This window comes from Condylostylus longicornis, unplaced genomic scaffold (genome assembly GCF_029603195.1).
Source record: "Condylostylus longicornis isolate FDR11 unplaced genomic scaffold, ASM2960319v2 ptg000010l, whole genome shotgun sequence".
Lineage (NCBI taxonomy): Eukaryota > Metazoa > Arthropoda > Insecta > Diptera > Dolichopodidae > Condylostylus > Condylostylus longicornis.
Genome location: NW_026577979.1, coordinates 22,656,739 through 22,676,338, shown reverse-complemented (window position 1 = coordinate 22,676,338; position 19,600 = coordinate 22,656,739). Strand labels below are relative to the sequence as shown.

The window sequence follows — 19,600 nt, the reverse complement described above, 5'->3', positions numbered from 1 at the left end:
TTCTAAAGTTTTTTAAATAATATATCAAACTGTATTTTAAAAGGATCAAAACTAATTCAACTGCACTTTAGGAAATACAGTTTAAATACAGTTTAAATACAGTTTGATACATCATTTAAGCAACATTAAAATTACGAATTTTTAATCACACTTTGAATCAAGGATATTACAAAAAGCGATACAATATGCAATTTAAAGAAACAAAATAAGTGTCCTTTTTTTAAGCCTACATTTTTAAAAAAGGAATTAAATTCTAATAAAAGAATTACAAATTGTAACTATTAACATTTATGATGCTTTTATTTTATAAAAACAAGCTTTTTTAACAAATTTCTTGAATTATTGCAAGTCATTTATAAGACAAATAATATTGATATTTTCAATATCATAGTCTGTTTTTACATTAAAAAAGTATTTTTGAATGAAATGCCAAACTAAATTGCATTCAGTTGGGTATTTTAAATTGAACAAATGAAAAATCTTAAAGCATATTGCTATAGCGCTTATTACAGATATCATTTTAAATTTAATGTCATCAAAGTAGACAAATATGTTAACTGGTCGTAATATTGTCCCCACAACAAAAATGCAGGGCTGGATAGGAAGTTTTTTTGCCTTTTTTTTCGAAAGTTCTTCTTCCATTTCCTCAGGTGTTGACACATACGATATGAAGCTGTTTTGTGAATCCTTAATAGTGTATCTTATAAAGCCTTTACTGGAATTTTGTGTTTTTACTTTAGCTGTTGGTGCTAAAATTCCATGCAAAGCGAAAAATAGCCCAGACCAACGCCCATCTGAAAAATAAAATAGTAAGTAATGTTCAAAGGTTCTGTTTTTATTTTATAAATTTTACTTTCGCTTAAGTTCTGGGCTTCATTTATTTCTTTAATGATGTTTATGCTTGCAACATCTTTCAATTTATCTTTAAATATATTTATTAATTTTCGTTGGAAATCTTCCAGGTTGAATGTAAAAATATCAAGAGCTTGTGGATGCAAGGTTTTAAAATCCATATCAATCTAAATGTGAATACATAAATATTTAATGAATTAATATAAAACTGTTAAAATTTTACTAGGAACGATGTTAAAAGTTGTTCTACGCTTGAGAGAAGAAATTTTAAAAACAACTCGTGAAGCAGCTTGCATGTATTATGCGTTACTAAAATTATTTACATATTTTTTGTTTCTGTAGAACTTACTAGTTTATATCCCAAAGGATTTTTATATTGCTTCCATTTATTTAAGATTTCTTCTGTTGAAGTACACTTCGCCATTTCTTTAATTCTATATTCTTTGGTTTCATTCCAGTGGAACTCTATTTCGGCCCAAGTACAGTTGTTTGATAGTATCGCATCTAAATGACTGCTAACATTTTCATCAATATTGTCATTTACAGATTCATCTGCGTCAGAAATTTATTAAATCATGATTTTATAACATTATCCTTTTCAATATTTTACCTTTATCATCAATGACTTCTGCTATATCCTCAAAGTTATGCCGTGTTCTTTTTGGCAAAATACCGCTTTTCTTTAAAACCCTTTGCGAGTTATAGAATTTTTCATAAATTTTACCTTTCGGCTTTTTTCCCGGAATTTTTAAATAGTAACAAACCTGAAAATAAGTAAATTAGAAGTAAAGAAAATTATTATACTCGTATCATTGAAGAAAAAATACTGAAATTGTTAAAGAAAAATTTTGCGATAATAAGTAAGATTACCAAATATTTTTGTTCTTGTGGAAATATTTGAACAATTTCTTGAGCAATTTCTTCAGCCAAAGATGTGCTCATCTTTATATTATTTTGTATCATATAAGAGATTATCAAATCAACTATTACTGTTCGACAGCCTTCATTTAAAGAATTATTATTGCTGTACATTTTTATAATGCTTCGTCCTTGAGATGATGCGTTCAAAATATGTTTAACATTTACAAAGGTATTTGTATCTTTAACTTTTTCATTTCCTGAAATTTCATCTTCTGTTGTTACATAAGATGATACAGTAGAAGCACATGCTACTTTGTGTCGTTTTAAATTATCTTCAAATAAAATTTGAATCCAAAGTGGAATATGATACTTTTTTGCAAGATATTTAATGTGATGTTTTTCCATTTTTGTAAGCATATTTACATCTAAACCTTCCTCTGAAAATAAAAAAATTAAAATTTCTGATTTTTATATATAAATAGATAAAAATTTGATATTTTCAAGTATTTAAAAAATGATAAAAACTTATTTTACCTTCGAAAACTTCCAGCATATAACTCATATTCCATTTATGAAACAAAACTTCTAATTCCTCTACTTGCACTTGATGTAATACTTTTTTTGGAAACAATATCGTTTTCTCAACCACAGATCCTGGATTTAATATGACGATCTGTTCGGTTGCACAATTTTCCAGTTCTTGTATGTCCTGCATTTTGTTTGGGTAATTCTACTAAAAATATACGATATTTAATATTATTATTGACTTTTTGGAAATGTCGTGAAATAGATTATATAAAGTGGCGTTAAAAATGTTCCTTTAGCCTTATCATTAGTACTCATTTGATGGTACGGTGCAATGTAATTGGTGACGCTTTAAACTTACTTATTTCAATAAATACGTTTTCGGAAATTATTGTTTTATCCTCGTCTATTTCATAGGCACAATAGTGAGAATTATAAGTCTTTATAAGAAGTTCATCTAACAGCAAATAAATTTTTAAGCTTCTGTTATGTAAGAATATTTCTTTAATTTCCAAAACAGATAAACTTCGATCATATAATGTTAGAATCAAGTTCTTTTTGTACGAAGTTCCTTTATATACAATTTCAGTCAAAGCTATGATCTCGTCCGGTGGAATTTTCAATTTACATTCTATTAAACTTTCTTTAGAACTGCGAATAATAATATGTTTGTCGTCATAGCTAAAAACAGTATTTTCCTTTGTCAGCAATAAATGGGAAAATTTGAGCTGCCATTTTCTCGCTAATGTTAACGTAGTGTTTTTTCTAGAGGTGATAGAATTAGCATATGCTTTTATTTCTTTGTGTTTTGCTTCATATCTAAAGGACCAAAATTTTTTTGGTGGCCCAGATTGTTGTATTACAGTTGGATAGTGTGTGAGTAAATGGTGTTTAGGTTTTAAGCTATCTCCGAAAAGCTCGACGTATGCTTTATTATGTTGTTCAATCATTTCTCGTAATAGCATGATTTCTTCATCATAAAAACAGTCATTTAATAAACAATCCACAATTTTTAAGAAAAGAAGAAAAAAATTCCAAACAGGATCATTAATCGGAACTAAGTCTCCTATCATAAGTGGAAAAAAATTTAAAAAACATTTCATTTCACTAGCCGTCATTTTAAATTTTGAGCGCTGAAGATGATTCATCTGAATTGGTCCTGAAAGGTTTCCTATTTGCAAAGATCCGTAATTGAAATTCTGTTTTCGCAAGTTTAGATCTTCAAGAGAAAATATGTTTATAGTGCTGATATAATATTTTATTATATGACTTAAGTTGTAATGGCAGATACCTTCGAAAATATCGTGCATTACATCAATTGAATAATTATCTGTAACATGGAATGACGTTATATTATTGAAAATAGAATTTTGAAAAATGCCCGTTTCTTCATAGGAATTAACATTTAAATCCATGTCGTAGTTTTCACAAGTTCTCATAAGTTTAGAGTTCTCAACACCGACAATTTGAGTTGCATTTTTATTCATTTTACAGAAACGGCAAAAATATTTTCCAGAAAACGATTTACAAAAATCGCAAATAGAATTTATACCCAAGTTATCGCCCACAATAAGGCCCAAAATAAATCTGACTTTTACTGGACCCTTTGAAGTTTCAATAACAACACCTTCGTTTTCCAAATCATTGATTTCTTTTATTAAATACTTTAGTGATGCATTATTACCAAAATGTTTTAAATTCAAGGATTTTATAAAACCAGCTACAAACACGTCCCGTAATTTAGACATACTGTTTGTTAGAGGAAAACTGTAATATATACCGCAAATAGATTCGGTATGAGTTCCCAAGGGGTTGTTAACTTGAAAATCATCAAAATATAAGAAAAATGGAACACATATATCATTACAATATTTTTCAATTTTTTTTTTCCACAGTAGTCCTTGTGTAAAATTTGAAATGAAATCTGCATTATTTTTATTTTGGTTAATATTTCTTAATGTGTCGTTTAAAATATTTTCTTTTTCGAAGTACTTTTTGAATTGAAACTTTAAGGGCATTAATATCCCTTTTGTATTTTTTTCTTTATAATTTGATTCACCGTGTTTGTGAACTAAACTTATTGTTGAATCAATGGTAAATTGTACTAGTTCATCTGAATAGCTATTAGTTTTTAACCACTTTCGCAATAAAAATTCACTTTTACAAGATTTAAATGGGTTAGCAATAGTTTTTTGAAGTTTATGCACCAAAACTTGTTTTTCGCTTTCGATTATATCAGATGACGAAATAGCAGTTAAACAAGAAGAAATAGGTTTAAGTAACTTTTCAAATATAAGCTTTTGACAATTTTCTACATCTCTTCGAGATGAATGATTATTATTGTGCAGAAAAAGGCTGAACTCTGCTGCAGATTTATCCCAGGAATCTAGTTGTTGTGAAGCTGATTTAAAATTATCATCAAAGGCAACGTTATTCAACAGATTTAATGAACTAGTGTTTATTTCCGATACTGATTTCGTTGTGGAATTTTTAACAGGCTCGTAAATAGTAGACTGTTTTAAAGATTTTTGAACAATACGCTTCAAGTTAGAGATTTCGTGCTTTCTTTTCCAATGTTTATAATAGCTTTTTAAACTGCTGAATAACTGGAAGCAATCCTTTTCGCAGCACTTAATTTCGAATCCGTTCAAAATACTATGAACATATTTCAAATGCAGTTTCAGCGATGTGTACGTAAAATCACTTTTTTTGCATATATAACACCTTGCCATTCTTGGAAACAAATCTAAAAATTAGCAAATATTTTTCCAGTGGTTAACACTTTTGCAAACCTACAAACTATAGCAAAGAAAACCAAAACCGCTTTTATAAAACAGGAAATCAGAATCATGCAGGTAAAGATATTAATTCAAGTAAAGATTTTTTAAATAAAAAAAATCTTTTAAAAGAATTATTTAAATAAAAAAATATAGGAAACAATAAATGAAACACTAAATAAAATGTTACAAACAACAAAAAAAATTCAAAGAGAAGGGAAAAAAAACTAGCTTACCTTTAATTTCTGATTACTATTTTGTTTCAACTTCTTTTATCACTTTTATTTTATATATTTGATTAATTAATTTTAATTTTGTTTAAATATTCTTAACTTTTCACTTCATATATTTTTTTAAGCAATTATTTGCGATTCACTTTTCAACAAGTATAAAACCACGTCTTTACCGCTAGAAAACTTGTACTTAATGACGCTGCTTTAAAAATTTCGTGCATGTAAGAGCATGTGTGTTTTTTCTTTTTTGTTTTTTTTCTTTTTGACAAATTCTTTTTCAATCCGACACCCTCTTTTGTTTACTTTGTGCAAATTCTTCACATAGACGAAAACTTAATCAATTTGAATTTTGCTAATAAGATTTCGTCAATATGATAATGCAAATCGGTATAATGAAGCACACTTTTTCATTAAGAAGAAAAAATATTCTTCAATAGAACAAAATTTTATTCAAATTTTAATTTACAGTTTAAACACATTTTTATGAAAATATTCGACATTTTAACATAATTATCGTCATATTAACTATTTATTTTGTCCTATTGAAAAAAAATTTATTTTTTTCTGTAAATATGAATAACTGAACTTCATTGCAAAGGTTTTTGCCTTTTACATTTATATTATAATCACTTTGACAAAACTTTATTCCTAATGATTTTTTTAATTCTATTTGACATAAAAAAATCTTTAAATTGAAAATTTTTTCCATCAAACTTGGACGAAAATTTTTTGTCAATAAAACGATATTAATTTTTTCAGTGTAAACTTACGCATAAAATTTCATAAAAATCGGTTTAGGCGAGCTTCAGATACATGCGTACACACACAGCCCGACAGACTGACAAACCGACAGGTTGCTAAAAATACTTTATTTACTTTTCCCTCCCATGGAGAAGTATGCTCCCACCGAAAACTCGATATGCAAAATTCACATCATCACATAACCTAGCTTATTGTACACACAATGGGGTCGCTAAAAAGAGTTTTTATGTTTGGTTTTACTCATAAACTTAAGCTGCCAAAATGTGTTTCTTTTATTTATATTTAAATATAAATACATGTAATAAATATTAAAGCGTTAATTAGATGTATGTATATTATGTTATAATAGAAAAAATAATATTTTTGTACATATGTGTATATAAATGTGGACATATGTATACAATAATTAAGGTGCAATTCGTTTACAACCGAGGTGATCGACATATCCGACAAAATGTAAATATAAAGTTCAGAGCCCTTACATATCATTGTAGATTGTAGATTGTGCACTTGCTGCACTTGTGGAATTGGCATCAGTGGCCATGCGGGCAACGAGATTGCCGATGGGCTGGCGCAGAGGGGATCTTGGGTGGACTTTGTGCAGCCGCTGCCTTTCTGCGATCTGCCTTCTTCCGTCGTGTGGGCCAGGCTTGCCTGCCTGCTCGTGGCGGAATTCGGCCTTCACTGGCGGGACACGAAAGGGTGCGTCTTCCGAAGGTGTTTCTTTCGGCGTGCTCCAGCGGATTCACCGCAGAGTTGCTGGGGATGAACAGGAGCCGGGTTCGCACTATTGCGAATTTCTTCACGGGGCACTGCCCAGTGAAGTACCACCTGCTTAGGCTAGGGAAGTCGGGTTCCCCCCTGTACAGATTTTGAGGGGGCGGTAATAAGACCGCCGTGCACATTCTCTACGACTGTTCGGCGCCGCAATTGTCTTGAACATGGGTCCCTAAGTGTTCGGGAACTGTTGTCCGACTCCCTTAGGGATAACTCCGGCTTTGCGGTTGGGATGGAGATATTATAGGTGGGAGCGTGGGGAAGCTACAATAAGTCAAGATGGCTGTGGTGGCTTGGGAGGTTACTCCCGGCCCTATTTTTTTTTTTAACATTTTGCCCTATTGCATTTTTTTGAATTTTCATGGCTGGGAAACCGAACCAGAGGTCGAATTTTGATTTGTTATCATGTCTATGGAATTAATTGATGTAATTTTCTGAAATTAAAAATTTGAATTCTGCTAACTACCAAAGGTAACTGACGAATTTTTCAAGGAATTTAGTTAGCATATAATTATAAACTGATCACACATCGTATAATGATACAAGTGATTACAATAATTAACCTGTAACACCCAAGTACCGTTCTGGTTTAATAATTATTAAAAAACTTATGAATTGGTATAACTGATTTTATTACCTATGATTATAATTGCATGATTATGATGGAATTTATTGTTAGCTGACGAATGTTTAATAAAATAGATATGCAAAAAATAATCGATTTTTTCATAGATCGTAGTTTGAGCATTCAATTTTCAATGCCATTTTTACAAATTTCAGATCGATAAGAAATAGGGTGAAATAGAAAAATCGAGAAAAAAAACTTAAAGTATTTATCAAATTCTTTAAAAAACGTTTTGCCAAAAAAAAACATATTAAATATTTCTCAGAGGCAATTTAATGAAAATAAATTTGATTATAGAAGTTTCATCACAAACTTCCTAAATCCTTATACCTAAAGAAATGCCAACTTGAATTCACAAACGACTGGAACAGCATCTCAGTCAACAACAATATGGACCGAAAGAAGACCTTTTATATTTTAGAAACTCCGCGACCAGTGAATCCCGAATTGAGTAGTTTAGCTTAAAAGTATTGATGTGATAATTGCAGAGTGTGCAAGATCTGAAAGATGATTTTCAAGAGCGGGTTATATAATGGAAGATCGCAGAAGTAACGTATGCTGTTACCGGAACATTTGCAACAGTTACTTGAAGTCTTTTGATTTGGACGAATGTAGAATATGAACTTTAAATCTTTGATTCTCGTTTTTACTGGAAGCTGAGAAGTAAATAATTTATTATTTTAACTCAATAACTAATAAAGTTAATTATTTCTTAATGCACGGTATTAATATTTTTAAATGTTCCATTATATTAAAATCTCCAAAACTTAATTGGAATTAAAAAATTTTTTCTAATAGATTTTCAGTTGTTACGAGTAATAATTTTAATAAATTTAAGATTATGAAACCGTTGCAAAATAAACGCCAAAAAACGTATGATTTAGAAAGTGTCCAAAAATATCAAAATAATATTGCATCAGCAAGATAAACGCATCACATCAGTATAGCATCAGAAACTTTTTTTTGCATCAATGCTGCATTGATGCACATTTTTGATTACTTTCCGATTATACCCTTATTTATTGTTCAATCCTAATGTTATAATTTTATTTTTCAATAAGAATAAGTATAGATAGAACATTAGAACTTAGCAGTAAGTACGTCTTTTACCTAATAATATGTTGTACCTAGAGCTTGTAATGAATTACAGTAAAATGCAATAAAGATATGACTGTATTAGTAACGTGATGTAAAAATAAAAAAATTTTAATAAGTATTGTAATTTTTTATTCGAAATTTGAATCGACCTACGTTGAATCGATATTTCTGTATATACCTTTTTTTGGCGGTTCGATATTCAGGCTTTCGACTTGTTGAATTGATTTTTTTAAGCAAATTTACGTTAATTTACGTCTCTATAATAAACATATGAAGAAAAATCATTAATTTTATTTCATTTTGACTATACTCGTAATATTCTGTTTATGAGGTAAAATCTATTCCCTTCTTTGTGTTACATACGTCGTGATAAATAACGTATGCTTCTTATAAATAATCTTATAAATATATGTACATATATTTAACCTATTTATAAGAAGCACAGGTATAAAAAAATAAGGAAGTAAAACAAGTTGTAATCACTTTTGTATCTTAACATTATTATATAAACGTAAATTTTAGCAAACTTGAAAACACTTTTAGGCTTTTTTAAGTTGCTAGTGAATTAATAAATTTTTTTTTTTCGTTTGCAATATCAATGAGTGAAAATAGCAATTAAGGAAATTCGCTCTCATCATTTTTACAACCGCCCACATTTTGGAAAAAGAAATAAAAAAATTTGTTGCCCCTATAACAAAAATTTCTTTAAAACAAACGAAAAAAATAGTAATTTTTGTTTTATGCAAAGTACATCAAATGTTGGAACTTTAAAGAACACAAAATGAAAGGAAAATACATATATAAAAATGGCATTGAAAATCTTTAAAGAAATTCAGAACAAGTAATGCATAAGAGTTAAATTATAATTTATTTTTTTCTTTCCATCTTCCTTTTTGTTGTATAAAGACTCGAGAATGTTGCAAGATTATTTATGAACGTTATCCTTGAGTTCCAGTTTTTTTTTTTTGCTTCTTCTTTTTATCTCGTCACCACTTAAAACAACAGAATAAAAAAAATATCATACGAAAAAATTAAGATATAGGCGTTAACCCAATCGTAACATTTAAAATTCCTATGAAGAACGTTTTATAACAAAAAACAAATTTTTTTTTGTTAACCTAAAATATTAATAATTTTATTCATAAACAAAATTTCCCTGAAGATTAAAAACTAATTAAATTTATAAACTTTTGAAGAAGTCCATATTAAAAAATTTATAAAAAAAATATTATTTAAAAAAATATTTTATACATAAGCAATTTGTATTCATACCTCCGTATAAATGTTATGTATTAAATATTTAATATTACATAATATGTAATTATATACTTATAAGTTATGTATGAAGTTTTGATATGAATCAATTTTTAACATTTTTTTCTGAAATTAATTTTGCCCTTTACTCGTACTTTTTGTTTTTATCTTACAATCGGAAACACATATAAGAAACACGCTTAAAAGCAACCAAAAAATTTAACCCGTTTTTTTTTATTGGAAGTGTTCCTCGAAATTTATACGAGAAAATTAAACACAGATAAATGCGATGCTCAATTTAAAGCAGCCGTTTTCAGTAACACAAGATTAAAACTTCTTTGAAACTTACACTTTTATATGCACACTTTGTAAAAAAATAAAATCTTTTTCAAAAATTAATGTAAATTTCCTTTTTTTTTGGTATCCCTAAAACTTTTAATGTCAATGTGGTATTTTTGATCTGACAAACCGTCCAATGCCATCAGGCGGTTTTGTAGCTTCAGCGGCTCTCGATAACAGTAGTTGTTTAAGTTTAATTGAAGGAAAAAGGAACTTAAACAATTTATATTACTCTTCGAATAATGTAATCGATTTTCAACATAGATGAAATAGTGGCATATATTCAAATTCGACTGTATTTTGTTAAAAAAAAACCAAAGCAATCTTGATTCTAAGGGATCAAAATTTTTGTATTTAAAACATGTGTGGATAAAGAAGACGATTGTTTAAACTAAACAGAAAAAAAATTTCTTATAGTGTTTGCTTTTTCTTTACGTTCTTCTGCGAAATATCTTACTTTTTTGCAAATTTATGGTTATCACACAAAAGAAAAAAAAATCCATAGATAATACAAAATCGAATCCTTTTTTAAATCTTTATTTATTTTTTTGTTGTATATGCATGATTGAAAAATAAGAATAGAAATCTTATTATTATAATATTAAGAAAAGGGAAAACTAAACTTATTTACAGTAAATTCATGAGAAACTCAACACTTTCTAATTCAAAGAACTGACAAAAATATATTAAGATTTTTTAATTTTTAAAAAATCTTAAAATTATTTGAAAACAGTATTTGGAAAAATAAATTACAGTTTTAATAAGGGTCATTTCTGATTTTTTTTCCCAGTTAAATAACCTACTGAATCTTAAAAATCTGTAAAAAAAATTTTATCTCGACTTACATTGGAGTATATTTACGTATCTGACAACATCGGATTTTTATTTTCATAATTTTCGAAAGCGCACTTTTTCTCATATTTTAATTTTCATATATAAAATTAATACAATATAAGATATGTTAAAATAAAAATAGTTTCGTTATAGAAAATAATTTTTCAATAGAAATTTCAGAAAAAAATATTACTCTGAAAAACTTATATAATAAGTTTATGTAGGTATTTAATGTTATATTTTGTCTGTAATTTTACTATTATTGGTATATGTATTTTTCTGCACTTGATGTTAGAACCTGTAGACCTAACCGCATCAATTAATACACATTTTAAGGAATTATGATTGTACCTATCTATGTTTATTAACAGCAGTTCTTGTCTATGTCTTTGCTGGAACAATTTTGAAAAGATGTGCTTAATAGTTTCAATAGCGCCATTTAAAAAACTTCTACATCCTTGAAGATAAAAAGATAAAATTCTCACTTAATCTTTATTAGAAAATTATTTCTGTAAAAGAAAACCTATCCTATCCCCCCTACTAAAAACGATTGTCCCTCAAACACCAAAAAATACCATTTTTTGACTATTTATTTTAAAGAAATCATAAACATTTTTCAAATTTTGCAAATGCAAATTTGGGGCTGGCTTCTTCTACCACGGACACAACATAATTGAATTTAGAAAAGCAAAATGGCTGCTAAAATTATCAGTTTTTCAAAAGGAGAAAAACGATATGAAAAATTTTTATATCGTTTTCGTTGGAGTCTAAAATTTTATGACCTTTTATTTTGTTAGAAGAAAGTTTTTTCCTTCTCCACCTTCTCTCGAGTTGTCGCCTCTCTAAATTTGTAAGATTTAAATTTTCAGGACCTTATATTTCCCAAACTGCAAGCTTTTTTAAATTTTTATAAATGCAGAATGTTAACAAAAAATATAATTATTTTTCTTAACATTAATGGCGCAATTAACCCTTGAATTCAAACATTATGTTGTAGCCTCTTTAAATTTTGTTTTTTTTTTTCAAGTATAAATGTATGCAACCTTTGAAATATTTCGGTATAACATACCGAATATACCTATTTTAAAAAATGTGATTGATTGTTTTTAAAAACAGTGCTTTCACCATTAATTTCAACCAGTTTTATTTGTTGCTATAGGCCCTATTAAGGGATCGACCATAACAAAGTACAGTTGAATTATTACTAATCTGCTGCGCTACTGTTTCGATGTAGGCTGTAAGAATTGTTCTAAAAAGATGAGATTTTAAGAAAATTCTAATAAATCGAAACATTATACATACAAAAGTGTTAATTTACTTGTACATATACAAAATGTACTTCTTTAGTTATTGAAAACCAAAAAAGATATCAGAGCAATAAAAATTTTAAGTTACGTACAAAACATTTCATTGCCATCCTTATAAATTAATATGTAAATATTGTATGTACCTATATGTACAAATATAAATTTTAATTGAACGCTACGCATCATTTATAACTATTATAATTATTTTTATTTATAATCTTTACAGACCTTTTGTAAATTACATATGTAACAACTTGCACAATATATTTAAATATTATAAAATTTTTGTCATTGACACATACTTATATATTGCTTTTTATTATTTAATTTATAGGCTATTGCTTTCAAGGGGATTGCCCAACATTAAATTTACAATGTGAAGGAATTTGGGGTGATGGTGGCGTTGCTGCTGATCGCCAGTGCTATGAACAATTCAATTCTAAAGGATCCATTAATGGCCATTGCGGACGTGATCCAAATGGACATTATATTAAATGTGAACCAGAGTAAGTTTAGTTTTTTTTTATTATTTCCACTTGTTTTTTTCCACTACTTTTAAATTTTAAAATTTTCCAGGTTTGTTAAAAAACGTTTTAACACAATTTTGTTGAAAGAATTCTTCCTAACTGTTACTCTTTGTAACAACATTTTTTTAGTTTTTATTGTTAATTCAGGTATTGTGCCGATAAATACTCAGTCGAATATATGTTATAGCCATATGGTTGTGAATTTTGCTTCATTCATTTTGGTTATACAATTTCATACACTTATTTTTTTGTTCGATTGTTTATTTGCTGTCTTCTATTTTGTTAATGGTTTGTTTACCACAATAAACTTTAAATTTACAATCTCCATAGATTTTAAAGATGTAAAATACAAGAGTGCAACCAAAATTTTGTGTGTTGGGAAAATAAAATAAAAAAATATTTTTGTTTTAAAAGTACAAAAGGGCAATCTTATTTGTCTAGATGCCAATTAAATTCTTTGAAGGTATACTCTTTGAAGGTAAATGCACATGTTATGTACCATACAATTTTGAACATTCTTTTGATTAACAAAACTTTGTCATGACATTCATAAATTTTGTAAAGATAAAAGCTATTTATCAGCGTTTGTTGACACATAGTATATACTTTATGAATTTTGTTGAATTTGCTGGTAAAACTATATTGTTAAACATAATGTCGAAAATTTGGTATAAAGAATTAATTTTAAATTAAAATTATAATTTGAAAATATCAACAATTTTAATTTCAACAAAATTAACGAAATTAAAATGAAATTAAAACGGATAAATATAATTATCGCCCTTTTTTGAAATGGAGGTCAGTAAAGAATGTTGATATACAAATTCTATTACCAATGTTTTATTTGTAAGCCTTAGTAAATTTTTATATTTTGATGAAATTTTCAAATTAAAAATATAAAATTTTAGTGCACTTGCATTTTAATTCAAATTAAATAGGAGACCCAGCTCTCCGTATTGAGATTAATTTCGATTAATTAAACGAAATATTGTCAATTTTACCTTAATGTAAATGTAAATGTTTTTCCACTTCACTAAAAATTTGGAAAAACTAATCAGTATATCAATGTACTTGATTTAGAAATATAATTATGTGTGCGAAAAACATAAACTGAATTCATTTATAAAATGTCTAATGGATTCAATATTAGACATTTTAAAAGTGAATTCCAGTCATTTTCTGTTATGCATTTTATAAATATTTTTTCCAGTCACTACGAAAAAATAGAAGCAAGGGTAGCATTTCGTTTAAAAGTTTTAACGATTTTTAAATGAAACTTAATTATTTCATAAATTTTCCATTTAACTAATGAAATATTCAGTCCTAATTGAGAAATTTATTGCAAGGACGCTGGAATTTGGTCCAACATCAATTCAATAAAAATCCTTCATTAATTAATAAGTTAGTCACCTAAGTATTTGTTACACTGAAGTGATTATGATAATTTGCTTAGAACATTTTAAATGAATTCAAAACAGTTTTAACGTAGTAAAATTTGAAAAATATAATTATAATTTACTGTATGAAGAGTACTCAGCGATATTTAAACTTTTATCCAATTTGGATTTTCATATAATTTATGGTTCTGTTTTTTGATCCGAAACACGAAACTTTTTCAATTTCTAAAAGAAAAATAAAGAACCAATAACAAAGTATTTAATTACCTGTCATATTCAATACAATTGTCAAATCAATAAAAACCAATTAACTGCGATTTACACTTTTATTACAGAAATACAAATTCACTAATTCGAAAAGATTAATGATAATAACAAAACAATTTTTATTCTAAAAGCTATTTTGTGAATAGCCCGACATTATCCCAAAAAAAACCTGGAATTTAAAAAACAAATTATGCAAAACAATAAAACTGAACCACAAAAATATGAACCACGTTTTTCTACGTTTTTATAAAATTGGAAAAAATATTTGAGATAAAACAAAAATATTATTGCATAACCATAACGTTACAAAATAATAAAAGTCCGTTAGAGATTGTTGCTGATTCGGTTTTTTCTCATACTTTTTTTTTTGTTTCATTGTTTTCTCTGCTGTTGTGTTCCGTTTTTCCTATGATCCTTGAAATTCTCAAAATAAAAAAATATGGAAAAACAAGTAAATAAAAACCAGAGAGAGAGAGAGAGAAAAAAAAAAGTGGAAATTATTTGTTAAAACTTTTCTCTGATTTCATTATATTTTTGGTTTGCGTGTTGTGCTCTGTGATTTTTTTTTTATTCTTTCCCGTTTTTTTGTTAACGATTATAATCTCATGCATATAAGCAATAAGCAGAGCTATCAAAAGATTAAGAATGGTTCTGCTTCTATCCATTCAATTTTATACACACTCTATATACCACATTTTTAATATACATACAGAACAATGTATGTATACATACAATGAATAGTTGCACATTTCAAAACTATTTAACTGTAAACCACGAAATTTACTGGAAAAATCCATACTTGCCTTAAAAAAATTCAAGGAAAAAATTTATAAACTTTTTTTTTTATTTTTGGTATACTTTTCTTGTTTTTTTATTTGATGCCTGGAAATGAAGTTTAGAGGAAATGACGTTACTTCCTTTTCCTATACCGTTTTTATGTTAAATATAAAATATAGATAAAAGTCACTCCTTCACAAGTTAATTCGCAGCATTACCATTAAATATTCAATAGGAAAACTGAATTTTTTTGAAAGAATTTGTCATTTGGAAAGGCCATATTAGATATTTTTTCGAAATTGACTCTCTCACATGATTCGATTGTATGTTAGGAGATACACAATCTGTAAATCCGTAAAATAATTAGAAATAGCAGAATTTTAAAGAGGATATTTTTAAATCAGTCATAAAGGCCTTATCTCAGGAATTATGGACTATTCGAGTGTATTTATATACTTATTGTATTTATATATTTAGAAGGTGTTTGTATTCTTTAACTAATACCCAGGGGAAAACGAAAGCCAGACACTAACATTCTTACTTGGAACTATAGATTGTAAATTCCCGAAAATGTTTTACTATTTCTCCATCGAAGGGCTTTGCATCAGAATAAAAAAATTATTTCAACATGTTCCTGAAAACAAAATATACTTCTACAATTTAAACGTTGCTCAACAAATTAAAACGCACACCGAGTTGTCATAATTTCCGTAAAGTTTCTCTTTCAATACAAGCATTACAAACATAATTTATTAAATTTAGTGGAGAATAAAATATTTTTTTTAAATAACACTTTATATCAAGATTTTAGCAAGTTGTTTAAAGTTCTAAATAATAAGGACTGTCTAATTTAACCGACATTTGTATTGTTATATCAATATTTTTACAAATTGGTTAATTGACTCTCTTAAAGTGTCCAACTTAAATAAAATCTTACTAATTTGAATCATAAAATTTTGTTCAGAAATTCTTTTTTCTTTTTTAAAATAAAAATTATAACATAAAGTATATTTTACCAAATCATCACAGTTTATATTTCGCCATTTATATCATAAGCGATGATGTCGTAAACGATTAATTTAATTATGAAAATATGGGAGACGATTTATTGTGTACTAGAAAGGCTTTTCGAATATGCTTAGTAAATAGTTATAAAATCTTTTATAAAATTTGCAGGAAGAAAAGAACATCTTGATTTTAGGGCATAAATTTTCAAAAGGAACACCTAATCGGACGCTTATTGCTTTTAAATATTTAATACTGCTTGTGCACTATTCTTAGAAATAAAACGAATATATACTTGACGAACACATACTTATTATATTGTTATAAATAAAATTCACTAAATTTTAAATCATAATTGCTCCAACCCGTTCATGTTTAGGTAAAATTTTTACAACGAAATATGGTAACATTTAATGTTTTCCCAATGTTTCTACACCCATTACAAATAACACTCAACTATAGAATTTAGTTTGCATATTTTACGGAGAAAAGCGTTTTGTGGTTTTATTTTTCCTGTTGATGATGCAAAAAGTTATTATTATACATCAACCGTTATAATAACCCTTAATTCTATGAGTTCTGGTCCAAAATGATTAAATATCTTAGATATATATTATGAATAAATGTGATATATAAATTTTGTATTTTAAAACCGTTGTTATATGCATTCCATTTTCCTATTTTTTTTTAGCTTTCATTTTTTTTTTTGTTTTGTAACCGCTATCAGAAGAGCAGATGTTAAAATCCTCGTAATACGGCTATTATGAGTAAAACATGATACACAACATTATTTTTTTTATATTATAATTTTTACCGATTTTATTACAACTGATATTAAATAAATTTAGATTTTTTTCCCAAAAATTTTTAGGGTTTATCCTAGTTGAGGTTTTCAGCTTAAATTTTATTTAATATTAGCGTATATAGAACGTATAACATTGAAATTTACCATATAATCTGTGGAAATGGTGTCAAAATTTGATTTACACAAAATCAGATTTTTTTTTTTAATATTTCAGAAAAACTTTATTTTCTTTCCTATCGGCAGCAATTACCATATTATCCTTTAATTTCTAAGAGATAAAACATCAGTTACCTAAATTTCACAGCTGCATGATCTTAATTATCAGGAATAGGTATAGTTGTTTAATGAAAAGACTTATTTCAATTAGCAAGTACAAATAGGAATAGTAGGTTTTTCTTCTTCCTTCTATGTTATTAAAAATGTGCAAAACGAATTTCATAGTTTAAGTGTCCGAACGAACATATTATGTTCGAAAACTTTTTCAATTCCACCACTAGTTTTGTAACGCTGAGAAATAGATATGTTAGATATAGGCATATAGGCATATAAGTTTTTATATTCAATGGGTAAAAATTAAATAAGGAACAAAATACTAAGTGGGAGTCACCCTTATTTCTATAATCTTCATCAAAAAAATATGATTTAGTATTAGACATTTTTTTTATCAAAACAGATTTATTTTTTAAATTTCTTCATTTTATTTGTTCAAAAGAAATATTTTATTAAAGGGCAAACTAGATTTGTTGCTTGTTTAATCAGATTTGGACGTACGTACGTTATCACTGAATACAACTAAAATTATAATAAGCATAATTTCACAAAATTGACTCCAAAAAATTGTTTATCAGTTTCGTTAAAGTTTACAAAATAAAATGAATTTTTCACTAAGTTTAATAATGAAGCTCATCACTTGAGTTCAACTCCAGTTGATCCATCAATTTTCCAAACGTTTGATAAAAAAAATAAACTTTGACCACTATCAATTTATGTCAAAACGGATTTATACATTTATGCTAAAAAAAACGTAAATTATGACAACTTTTACAAATTTAAAAATTTTGTACAAAAATCATAACTTTCAAATCAAAAAGAATAAAAAATTTAAAAAATTTGAAAAATTAATACTGTATTATTGATTTAAAAAACCCTGTAATATTATTTTTTAAATAATAAATGTGAAATTACCATGTTTTATTTACACTCACTAATATATGATTTAATTTTTGGATAAATGTAAGTATGTATGTAAAATATTAATGAAAAACGCATCCATATATCAATGAATGTGTAAGTTTTTAAATCCCTACTTTTTGAAATGGGCTCGTCCGTTTTATGATATTTCATATACGTACATATACTGTGGTTTGATACATTTTGGACACATTTTTTACAGCGACACGGAAAACTAACTCTAACCTTATGTAGTTTGAATCTAATCAAAGTGGTTGAAGCTTCAATTTATAATTTCAAAAATAATTTAATCAAAAATCTAGTTCGTTAAAGTAATCTCACCAATATTAATTTAATTGATATGAATCCTTACAGCAACCATAAGTAATTTGGAATTACAGAAAATTATTTATTCGAATAAATAACGCAAAATTTACACGGTCAACTATATCTATCCTCGTTGTGTTATTTATAAAGTATGTGTTTTGTTAAATTTTTCAGAAATTTAAACCATTTTTGCACGTATACATTGTTTTTTTTTTTGTTTCTTTTTCTGTCATTCATCCTTTATATTGTTACATTTTTCGTGTATACTTTTTTAAAACTAAGTATATCGATTGCATTTATCAATACATCAAATTTATAAAATCCCTATTATTCCATTCAATATATCCTTATTGAAAATAAACAAAAGACTCAAGAACTAAATAAAAATATGCACTTGCATAAAACAAAAAAAAATACTCTATAATCCAATTAAAATCTAACAATGTATACGTGAATCAAATATTCTAGAATAATTTTAAATATAATACATAAAATATACAAAGTAAACCTGCATACAATATATTTACATAATATGTGCATATGTAATGCATATTATATGCAAGGACAAATAATAATAAATGTACAGAAAAGAAAAGGGCAAAGTCACAATTGCAAGAAAATACAAAAAAAAAAAAATAAAACCAAACAAAAAAAATTATTCGATGAAACCTCAAAATCGACATAAAAACCAACAGCATGATGATTTACTGAAAATAATCCTTCTGCAGAGTTTTCTGGTCCATAGATTATGCATGACAATATCGTTTTTAAATACATATGTATGTGCTCACATATACAAATATCCATGGACGTCATTTATAAAACAACTTTTGTAAATGAATCCGAATAATTTTTGTTAAAAAATTCCTCTATTTTCTCTTCATTACACAGGTTTCGAATATTTAATAGTTTTTAAAAGAAAAAAGTATGTATGTACTTATTGTTTCCAGCCGGTAATTCAAATCAAAATATCTTTTATTATTCCCAGTAGATTTTCACGGTATTGATGATTCATATCACAAGCTTACCTTGACTAACATAAAACTGAAGGCATGAAGTCGTAAATAAAATCTAAAACATG

General features: G+C 27.0%; 1 protein-coding gene across 10 annotated transcripts in view; it reads left to right on the top strand.

The window, feature by feature from the left end:
- Positions 1–19,600, top strand: part of LOC129619114 (disintegrin and metalloproteinase domain-containing protein 11) — a 417,704-nt gene that overhangs the window by 310,483 nt on the left and 87,621 nt on the right. For all 10 annotated transcript variants that reach the window (XR_008697842.1, XM_055534202.1, XM_055534200.1 and 7 more), the window contains exon 12: positions 12,579–12,750. Coding sequence is in view for 9 of the 10 variants with exons in the window: in XM_055534202.1 (XP_055390177.1) it covers positions 12,579–12,750 (172 nt within the window). In the remaining variant the exon portion in view is untranslated. The remainder of the gene's footprint in view (positions 1–12,578; positions 12,751–19,600) is intronic.